The sequence below is a fragment of the Lissotriton vulgaris genome, chromosome 12 (genome assembly GCF_964263255.1).
Source record: "Lissotriton vulgaris chromosome 12, aLisVul1.2, whole genome shotgun sequence".
NCBI classification, from domain to species: domain Eukaryota; kingdom Metazoa; phylum Chordata; class Amphibia; order Caudata; family Salamandridae; genus Lissotriton; species Lissotriton vulgaris.
Window position 1 is genome coordinate 810606513 of NC_141700.1, and position 11691 is coordinate 810618203.

At 44.9% G+C, this 11691-nt stretch overlaps 1 protein-coding gene across 1 annotated transcript in view; it reads right to left on the reverse strand.

Moving 5' to 3' along the window:
* LOC147678845 (uncharacterized) overlaps positions 1-9781 on the reverse strand; it is a 102931-nt gene extending 93150 nt beyond the window's left edge. The window contains exon 1 of the mRNA XM_086946269.1: positions 9586-9781. Within this exon, the coding sequence (XP_086802395.1) occupies positions 9586-9588 (3 nt within the window). The 5' untranslated portion in view covers positions 9589-9781. The remainder of the gene's footprint in view (positions 1-9585) is intronic.
* Between the last annotated feature and the right edge of the window lie 1910 nt (positions 9782-11691).

The window sequence follows — 11691 nt, forward strand, 5'->3', positions numbered from 1 at the left end:
CCAAAGTGTGAATGACACCCAAAAAGAACAATGGGGCTGAAAGGGGGTACAGAAATCTCTCTCTCTCTCTCTCTCTCTCTCTCTCTCTCTCTCTCTCTCTCTCTCTCTCTCTCTCTCTCTCTCTCTCTCTCTCTCTCTCTCTCTCTCTCTCTCTCTCTCTCTCTCTCTCTCTCTCTCTCTCTCTCTCTCTCTCTCTCTCTCTCTATATATATATATATATATATATATATATATATATATATATATATATATATATATATATATATATATATTTGCGGTCCATGCTCACCCCTCACCCCACCCAACCACCAGCTGGCCCCATGGCAGAATATGTCTTTTAATGGCTCTCTTGACAACGATTCATTGTACAATTTAGCAATTGTATAAATCGAGTTGTATGCGATGTTGTATGTTTACATAGGATTGGCACGTCCTTGCATTTTTTAGCTTTTTAATTGTGCTGGACATTTACATCTTAGCAATTTTAAACAAAATCGAGTAGTAAGGGATGATGTATGTTTATATAAGAGTTGGTGGGCCCCTGCTCTTTTACTCTTTTCTTTTTAATGTACTGTATAAATTGTACACTTTTATGATGAAATTTTTATCGAATATAGTAAGTAACATATATATCTACACAAACACACACACACACTCACACATAAAGCATTTTTATTTATTATTTTATTATATATTGTCTGGCAACATATCTAATGGCTCAGATTTAGAAGTATATACATCTGTGTACATACAAAGAGGAGCTTTCTCTGCCTTTTTCATCCATTGGTTTGCTGTGGTGTCAGTCACATTTTGTTTCCACTCACAACAACATGGGGGCTGGTCCACTCCACCTGCAGCCTTGGCTTCCTTCTGCATGTGTAATAGCATCCTGCCTCCGCCCAAGCACAACGTCATCACCCTGACAGAAAAGAGTCCCCCTCAGTGCTAGCAACTACTGGTCAAATGTGTGCGTTAATCTTTTATTTTAAACACTCCTCTAACAATTTCTTCAGCTCTGTGGAGATTGGTATCAGGCTCCTGCTGTTCTTGTAGTGCAGCAAATCCCACACTTGTACTTCCAGTGGCCACCAGCTTGAAAATAGTTTTTTATAGTCCATTCCAAGATGGCTGGCCAAATCGGCGCACCTGTGCGAATAAGTGGCCATTTGGGGATGTTTTAAAAAAATCTTCATCAGAAAACTTCTAAGATTGGCACACGTGTGTGCAAATGCATACAGTAAAACACAATACAAAAAGCATTCCAAGAAGGCGTGCACGTGAATGCACAGGCACACGGCTATCTTTAAAACATTTTTTAAAATAAAGTACTTCAAAAGAAAGAAGCATCAGCAAAGCCAATAGGTGTGCAGCCAACAACAGAACTATTGGCTTTGCCGCTGCTTGTTTAAGACTCGTGCCTTAGGATACCTGTTTGTCTCTGTGTCTATCTGTGGTGGTCTGCGTCCCTGCCTTTTTATCTGCCTGTGTCTTTCTCTACCTAGACTTGGGGATGTCATCTTCTTATGCCTGCCTGTGTATGTACAGGTGCCTGCCTGCATATCTGCATGTGTATCTATGTATGTGCATGGCTGTCTGATCCTCTTAGTATTTGCAGGGTTACTGTGGTTATACAACTTTGGGGTGGTGGTGTTTTCTTCATTTGATCGATTTGCCATATTCGCCACTTAATCCATTACCTCTTGCATAATCTCCAGACTTGAACAAAAAAATATATTTCAAGCCCATATGTATTTTTGGACAGTGGAAGGCCTGTCGCAAAGGTTGACTGAAATGAAATGAAGTGAAAGTGAAAATGACATTTTTAAAGTGCACTCCTACCGTAGGTGTCTAGGCGCGGATTCCAAGTCAGCCAAAAAGAGGTGTAGGAAAAGCAGAGCGCACGTATAGACCCTCCCGAAAAACTGTTTGAGGTCTGTACGGGTAAACTGCCGCTAAAACGGCGATAATGGGCTTGCTAATATGCGTTATACAATTCCAATAGAAGCCCAGGTTAGATGTGCAGGACATCTAACCAGGGCTTCGATTGGAATTCTATACCTCATATTAGCAAGCCCATTAGAGCTGTTTTAGCGTCAGTTTCCTGCCGCTAAAACAGCAATAATTCTAATGAGGTTCTTGCTACTATGCCCCTTAGTGAGACAGGCTAAAAGAGATGAAGAAGCAATGAGGTCACGGGTGTCGGGGTCCTCTTTGTCCCCCAAATGAAAATTGAAATCACCAAGAATAGTGAGATCAGCGGAGTTGGCTTTGTAAACCCATGGCGTGCTATCCGTGTTCAAAAAAGATTTCTAGGGCCTATCGATAAGGGCACCATTGAAAGAATAATGGTTTTAAAGACCAATTTAATAAACCAAGGCTTAACAGCCTGGATAGAAGAAGCGGTCAAATCTGACCTTAAATGAAATGTAAGGCTACAGATTGGACATGTATTACTTGAGGATTCATCCATAGGGGGCATTGTGCGGTCTGTGCAGGGCTGGTCCGCGGAGTTGAATCTACTTAGCTCATCACTAGTGTACTTACAGCCAATGTGCGAGCGAGAGGCGAAACCGGCAGGGGGGCTGGAGCTGAGCGTGGCCGGAGTGCAGACGGGCGCCGACGGGCTTGCCTTTGGCCCACCTTTGGCACGCTCACTGCACATCTGTATCGCGGCTCCCATTAAGTAGGAGGGAAATGCCAGTCTAGTCTCAAGACTAGACCGCCGACACTCCCAAAATCCCGCCTGTTTGAGTCTCACTCGTGTGGCCAGGAGGTGCAGCAAGAAACCCCACTCCATCTGGTCATCTTTCTGTTGCTAACTGCTGTATTTGATGTCCGACTGGTGGTGATGGAGTGAAGTCTTTGCTCAGACACCATCACCAAGTGTAAAAATGTGAAAATAGTGAGGTAATACTATCACAAAATATGCTGCATTTTGCTGCATATTTTGCCTTTTCTGGCTGCATAATCTAGTAAATCCTGCCGCATAATTCTAGTGAACTTTTGTAAACATCACTGCCTGAGCCACTGTATGCGCCTGTGTGTCTCTCTGGAACTGTGTCTATGCATGCGCATCACTGCGGCTGTGTGTGGGCTTGTGGCGTAACTCGACCCACGGGGTGAGAGAGACAGAGAGAAAGATGAGTGTGTGAGTGACCGAGAGTAAGTGAGAGAGAGTGAGTGGGGTAGAGTGAGTGAGCAAGAATGAGTGAGTGAGTGAGTGAGTGTGTGAGTGAGTGAGTGAGTGAGTGAGTGAGTGAGTGAGTGAGTGAGTGAGTGAGTGTGTGAGTGACCGAGAGTAAGTGAAAGAGAGAGTGAGTGGGGTAGAGTGGGTGAGCAAGAATGAGTGAGTGAGTGAGTGAGTGAGTGAGTGAGTGAGTGAGTGAGTGAGTGTGTGAGTGACCGAGAGTAAGTGAGAGAGAGTGAGTGGGGTAGAGTGACTGAGCAAGAATAAGTGAGTGAGTGAGTGAGTGAGTGAGTGAGTGAGTGAGTGAGTGAGTGAGTGAGTGAGTGTGTGAGTGACCGAGAGTAAGTGAGAGAGAGTGAGTGGGGTAGAGTGACTGAGCAAGAATAAGTGAGTGAGTGAGCGAGTGAGTGAGTGAGTGAGTGAAATCCCAAGCTGTATGTTACTTTGGTAAAATAGGAGCTTTTGATTTTACACAAAATGAATATATTTTTTGTGTATTAGCTCAAAGAAAATGTATGTTATTTGGAGTAGAGTATTTAATACAAATGGCCTTCTTTTGGACAAGTATTGGTTCATGGATAAATATTCCATGCAGTTATTTTGTTGATTTTCCGGTCAGCTGGCTCACTGGCTCAAAGCACCGGTCCCAAGACCCTACATTTAAAGGATTGCTTGAAATAGTTCAAATGCACCATCTTTCCCCATTCTTTGAGAAATGTTCTTAGGGGAGAACCTCTTCTTAAGAGTAATCTACAAACATCTGCCTTATCTTGTTGGACTTGCCAAGTCGTAGCGCCATAAGGCAGAGGAAGAGAGCAGCGCGTCTCATGGCGACGAGGTTGGTTGCACCTGGATCCGCGTGTGATCTCTTTAGCCCTCTTCCTCGTTTGCTCAGGTGGTGACGAGCACTATGGCTGTATACATTGCTTGTGAGGTATTTTATGGCTGGAATCAACTTTGCTGAATATTTCAAGGTTACGTTTGTACACTTTCATCATGGAAAAATAATCTGAATTCCTTTCAAGCTGGCTTGGCTAGTGCTCAGCGGCAGCTGAATAAAGCAAACAGGGTTTAGATGCCAGAACCTTGGTGGCTTGTCCTCAGATATCATATAATTCCTGTATTAACTCATTGTTTGTAGAGCGAAGGCATGTGGTTAAAAATCATGAAAACTCTTTAATTCCATGCATGATAATGTCCAGGTAGACCACTGAGGGGTCACTTATAGTTGGGCAGAGCGAGAGAGCTTCCGTAAACCGGTGGTGCTCCTGTCCCACCAAACTTACCTCTATCCTACTCTATTGTGAGTCCAACAAAGTGGTGGATTTTCACCACCGAGCTTCGGCTGGCTCCACTGGTGTAAATCTCTGACATGATGGCGGGTCCTGCACTGAGCCAGCAGGTCATGTGGATGCTCACCCGCTCTGTATTAGGGCAGGCCGACTGTTGCTTGCTTTCCCGACTCTAGACCGCCAGGTGAGGCATGGAATGCTAAAGGTAGTGTGGTGCGGCAGGCGAGACGTGCAGCGCAAGGCGAGGTAAGAGAGTTGTGGAGCACCAGGTGAGGCATGGACTGCCAAGCGAGGCATAGAGGGGAGCCCCAGGAGAAGTGTGAGAGGCTTCTAGTGCCAGGCGAGGTAATGGAGTGCCAGGCAAGGTGTGGGGTGCCAGACGACTCGAGGCGAGGAACATAAGGCAAAATGTGAGAGGCATGGAGCGCCAGGGTGCCAAGCGAGGTGTGGAGAGGCGTGGAGTGCCAGGTGAGGAGTGGAGCACCAAATGAGGTGTGGAGTGCCAGGTGAGGAGTGGAGCGCCAGGCAAAGCATGGAGTGCAAAGAGAGGCGTGAAGTGCCAGGTGAGGTGTGGAGGGCAAGGCAAGGCTTGGAGCACCAGGTGAAGGGGTGGTGGGTCAGGTGAGGCATGGGGTGCCAGGAGAGACATGCAGTGCTCCCTCCCCACCCTTTCAGCTAGAAACCTTGGTGTCCTAATTGATCCGGCTCTCTCATTCGACACACAGGTGAGCCGAACGGTGTCCACTTGCTGTGCCACTATTAGAACACTGAGGAAGATCGCCCCATATCTATCCCAGGCAGCTCGGAAACAAGCAACGGTTGCCTTAGTGTCATCTAGGCTAGATTACTGTAATGCCCTCTACAGTGGCATAAACAAGTGTTCCATCCACCGTCTTCAAATGGTACAGAACGCCGCGGCCAGGATGGTTTTGAATCTTCCTAGGCTAGCTTCTGTAACCATGGCCAGAAGGGATCTTCACTGGCTTCCGATTTCCTCTAGGATCTCTTTTAAACTTCTCTGTCTGGCCCACAGCGCTATACATGGCTCAGGCTCAGGCTCAGAGGGTATAAGGTCCCTTCTATGTGTCTACACTCCAAAAAGAACCCTCCGTTCAGCATCCAGGAACATGCTTTCAGTCCCCAGATTTGCGAAGGCAAGATGGGGAGGTAGAGCTTTTTCCACCCTAGCTCCAAAACTTTGTAATTCCCTCCCTTTGGAGCTCTCAAGTCAATCTTCTTTGGCGGTTTTTAGAAAACACCTGAAGACTTGGCTTTTCTCTCAGGCATATTAGTGAATACGTTCCTAGTGCTCTATGCTTATGCAGTTGGTAACCTGGACTTTCTGTTTGTTTGTCTCTATGGTTATACGCCCTTCGGGGATAAGTTTGCGCGTTACAAAAACGCCTTCATTCATTCATTCAGTGTCAGGTGAATTGTGGAGGGCCAGGCGAGAAGTAGAGAACCAGGTGAGGTGTGGAGTGCCAGGCGAGGCTAGGAATGGAGTGCCAGGTGATGTGTGGAGTGCCATGCAGGGCATGGTGTGCCAGGCGAGGTGTGGAGTTCCAGATGAGGCGCGGAGCACCAGGTGAGGCATGGAGTGTCAGGCGAGGCGTAGAGTGCCAGGTGAGGTGTGAATTAGAGTGCCAGGTGAGGTGTGAATTAGAGTGCAAGGCAAGGCATGGTCTGCCAGGCAAGACATGGAGAGCCAGGCAAATAGAGGAGTGTCATGAGAAGCTTTGGGTGCCAGGAGTGGTGAGGAGTGCCAGGCGAGGCTTGAAGCTCCAGGTGAGGTGTGAGAGGCGTGGAGTGCCGGGAGAGACGTGGAGTGCCAGGAGAGGTGTGAGAGGTGTGGAGTGCCAGGAGAGACGTGGGGTGCCAGGAGAGGTGTGGAGTGCCAGGCGAGGCTTGGAGCTCCAGGTGAGGTGTGAGAGGCATGGAGTGCCGGGAGAGACGTGGAGTGCCAGGAGAGGTGTGAGAGGTGTGGAGTGCCAGGAGAGACGTGGGGTGCCAGGAGAGGTGTGGAGTGCCAGGCGAGGCTTGGAGCTCCAGGTGAGGTGTGAGAGGTGTGGAGTGCCAGGAGAGACGTGGAGTGCCAGGAGAGGTGTGGAGTGCCAGGAGAGGCATGGAGCGCCAGGGCAGCAAAGCCCCAACTCCTTGCATGCCAGAGCCATTGACTTTTTCTTTTAGTGACATCAAAGTCCTGTTCTAAGAATTGGCCTCCAGGGGAAAAAGGGTTTGCTGCGCACGTGCATCAAACATGGTGCACACTCAACAGAGTTTAGTGTGTTCAGTGGAGCCACCACACCAGCATAACAAGACTCTGGTTGTCTAATCTAAAGTAATAAACCTGACTTTACTGACATTCAGTCTACAGTAACAGGGATCAGGGCTAACAGCAGCTGTCGGAGGGTGTCTGCAGACCCCTGCAAAAAAACTGCCCTTGATCTGATATGGTCTGCCTGCCTTCACTGTGCCCATGGAGGGTGGAATGAATGCTTTAATGAAGCACATTAGGGCTCGGCCTGAAGAGGGAAGAAGTGCAGATACTGAATGTGTCTGGTTAACAAACCTGGGTGAACCCAGACAAGTATTTTCAAGTCACCTCTGAATTTCTTGGGTTCCTCAAGTTGATGTACCAGCACCTTCGATTCACTGTTGAGCGTCCCGCCGAGTGAGTCTAGAGAAGCACTGCGGCAGCACAGATGACTCACTGGATCATGACACATGCTTAGGCTATTTTGTTTTAAGTGTAATCCTATAATAACTGATAAAACCACACCGAAAGGCAAATAGCCCTCACCAGTGTAAACATATAAACACTGAAAAAACACCTGCAGAACCACAAACTAAATGTCAATCAAAGAAAGGAAAGGGAGAGTGAAAGAGTCATTTATTATATCTTCCTGAAAGGGCCAATGCAATGTCACTTTGTTATACAAGGCAGGAGAAAGAAAGACTGAGCTAACATTATTCTGCTTGAGGTTTGCTTTTTAGGGAGGTCATATTTGCTTGTTTTGGTTTTGTGGTGTTTGATCTAACATTGCAGGGTTTAGAAGCATGTTTTAGGTTAGATGTGATTATTTTATAAACTAGAGAATCAGGAAATATCAAGAACATATTTGATATTTTGGCTATGTTTGATTATTTCACTGATTGGTAAAATGGCTGGTTTCATAAGAATATTCCCAATATGTACCATCACATTTACCCACAGACAGAAAATGGATGAAACCCTCTGATACATCAGCCCCCTTTTCTAGCAAACCAGTATTGATGGTAAGTGAATTGCAAAACACCACAGGCTTTAAACATTAAATGCAAGGTGCAGTGACGGGTATATGTGAAAACAGTGTTGTCACCAAGCATCTGGGATAGTGCTAACAACATGGCACCAGGCTTTTGCAAAACACGGAACACAGTGTCACTTGGAATGCTGCTGTAAAAAGATCTTACCAGAATCAACAAAGATTGGAGTGATATTGTTTGTTTTTTGAGTGAATATATATGAATACGTTGTGTGATGACCTGTCAAAATCAATACCTGAACTGAAGTGTTTCCCTGTAAGAGATCGTTGCCATTTGTTAGATGGTATGCTGAAAGCATCTTTACAATTTTCAGAGTTATTGAAGAATGCCATTGACTTTTTAGTCCATTCTGGTGCCCTGTTTCGTTATGCGAGGGAACTAAAATGCAAATATTTCTCATTTTGTGCTTTGTCTGGCATAAAAAAAAGAGTCATCTCTACTGTGTCATTCAGTCGGTGGTTCTCATTCCTAGAGGTCGTGAATGCTATTTTATCCATGTGGCGACCATTTACAGAACTCTTGCTGAGTGTTGATGCCAAAGGCAAGAAATGTGAGGATCTTTGGTCACATATTGATAGTGATGTGAAAAAAGTACACTCTACTGCATTCTTATATTTTTTACAGGAAAACATGAGTGCTGTAGTGGACGTAATAAAAAAACAGAGGCTGAAACCACTATTGTCTATCAAGTGTTCAGTGTAATGGGTGTAGATGTGAAACATCTCCTTGAGAGTAGGCTGGGCGACACTTTTAGTGACTTTGGCTCTGCAACATGTTCCATTTTAGAATTCTTGTCACTTGGTAACCAAAGAAATGCTGAGGAGCAATTCAGGACATTTTATTTTACAATATATGAAAAAATGGCTTGCAGTGATGCATAGAAATGTCCCTTCACCGACCATGGCGTTTGAAGTCAATGAGGCCTCTCTGAGGGACTCTGCACAAGTGTTAGATCCATTCCGTAAAGGGGACTCTACTCTGGACTTTGAAAAGTGTTGCTTCATTTTTCACCTTTTCAATAACTCTGAGGGTATGCACCCAGTTCAAAGCATGTGTTTCCGAACCTGTCACAGAGAATCACAAGCTTCAGGTGCACCAGTATTGGCATGGAAAGCAATGTAGGTGGGCAGAGTTAGCAAATTGCGTACTGGCTGTTTTGGCGTTGCCTATCTCAAGTGCCAACGTCGACAGGGCCTTTTCACAGATAAAAGTTTATATGGGGAGGAAAGAGCGAGCGCACATGACAAAAGACTCTCTGAAGAAGGATTGTATGGTGTACTAAAATAAGTTTGATTTGTAAAAATGTATTAGGATCTCATATGCATTATGTATGTACACTGTCTATACACATGCACAAACAGTGCATAAAGCAAACAATAACTAAAGCAAAACATTCTATAAAGACTGGAAAAACATTGTTTCTGTTGTTTTTAATGGCGCAGATATGCGCAACCACTGATAACCACTGTTTTTTTAAGGTATTGAAATCACTGAAACCCCCCCACCAGAATTTACCAAAAATAGAAACTGAAAACAGGAATGCCTACACATGCTCCTTGTGAAATAGCAATTGATTTGTTCTAAGCCTGTAAACAGAGGACTGAAAATGGACGTAACTGTACGCAGATTATGGAGAAATCCCTACCCACACTTAGAACTCTTGTTTACAAATTTATAAAACTGATTTTAATGTTGTAGCCTCTGGTTTCCCATTTTAGCTCTTGCCTTCGACAGCACTACGTGCTCCTCGCTTGCAAGAGATATTGCTTACAAGGGGCTTGCAGCCTGACTACAGCTTACCATGTGTTCGCTTCATCGCTCGCTTCAATGTCACTCTTATTTCCTGCCTCTTAATTGGCCAGCACGTGCCTGCTTCGCTTCCTCTTCCGTTTCGGCTGGAACACAGACCAAGTACTGGTTGCTTCGGCTTGATGCTGTCCTTCTGCTGAGCGTGTTGTGGTTGTGGTTTCCAGCGTCTGTACCAGAGGCCCGGTCAGTGCTGTACATCACATGCCCTCAGGACTGGGCTGATGCTACATTTATAGTCTAGAAAACGCCCAATAGAGGCGAACCCGATCCAGTAGAGTCAGGCGACGCCTGCCTCTCAACTATAATTATTAGCTTGTTCTGTAATCATTCACATTTGCTTGTTTGTTTGTTTGTTTGTTAGTTTTTGAGCTTCATTCCAGCAGCCGACTCTTGTCATATGAGTCTCAGACTGGCAGAGGGACCTCAGCCGATTCTTGTCATATGAACCCACAGACTGGCACAGCTGTAAGTCTGTCTCCAAGAGCTTGTCCTGCATATATTGAAGCTTGTCTTACATATACTGCGGGCTAGAAGTCTGTCTCTGAAAACTTGCCTTACATACACTGAAGCTTTTCCTAAACATACTGAAGATTGTCTTACATATACTCAAACATGTCTTACACTGAAGCTTATCTTACATATAATGAAGCTTGATCGCCACTCACAGCTGGAAGTCTGTCTCTGAGAGCTTGGCTTCCATAAACTGCAGCTGATATTATATATACTGAAGCATGCCTCACATATACTGAAGCCTTTATTACATATACTGAAGCGTGTTGTACATATACTGAAGCTTCCTATATATACCGAAGTTCATCGTACACATACTGAAGCTTGTCTTCCATAAACTGAAGCTTATCTTATATATACTGAAGCACGCCTCACATATACTGAAGCCTTTATTACATATACTGAAGCGTGTTGTACATATACTGAAGCTTCCTATATATACCGAAGTTCATCGTACACATACTGAAGCTTGTCTTCCATAAACTGAAGCTTGTCTTCCATAAACTGAAGCTTATCTTATATATACTGAAGCATGCCTCACATATACTGAAGCCTTTCTTACATATACTGAAGCTTGTTGTACATATACTGAAGCTTCTTACATATACCGAAGTTCATCGTACACATACTGAAGCTTGTCTTCCATAAACTGAAGCTTATCTTATATATACTGAAGCATGCCTCACATATACTGAAGCCTTTCTTACACATCTTGAAGCTTGTTGTACATATACTGAAGCTTCTTACATATACCGAAGTTCATCGTACACATAGTGAAGCTTGTCTTCCATAAACTGAAGCTTGTCTTCCACAAACTGAAGCTTGTCTTACATACACTGAAGCGCGCCTCACATATACTGAAGCCTTTCTTACATATACTGAAGCTTGTTGTACATATACTGAAGCTTCTTATATATACCGAAGTTCATCGTACACATACTGAAGCTTGTCTTCCATAAACTGAAGCTTATCTTATATATACTGAAGCATGCCTCACATATACTGAAGCTTTTCTTACATATACTGAAGCTTGTTGTACATATACTGAAGCTTCTTACATATACTGAAGTTCATCGTACACATAGTGAAGCTTGTCTTCCATAAACTGAAGCTTGTCTTCCACAAACTGAAGCTTGTCTTACATATACTGAAGCATGCCTCACATATACTAAAGCTGGTCTCTCAGCCGTGGCTCCCTTGATCTTCACTCACAACTGGAAGTCTGTCTTCGAGGAAAGAGAGAAGCTGATCTAGCACCGAGAGCTGTCTCAGAGTGATTGGTGAGAGTGGGGTTCTCTAACACCCCTAAGTCTGTCTATTAGGAAGAATTTAGCCTCAGGCTGAAGAGACAATTACCCTGCGCCCTGCCTTGCAGATCTATTGTACACTCTCTGTTTTGTCATAGGGGGCTCGGCAATAGGCCATGGCCTCACCCCTCAGCTCTGTTTCAGGGCCCTGTGGGTTGGTGGGGTGGTAGGTTGATTCACAGTCTGCGGTGTCTCTGGGGGCTCGTCTTGTTACAGTATGGCTGTCTCTGCTGACCCCTGGAGTTGTCCCGGAGGCTTGACCATTACTGAACATTGATAT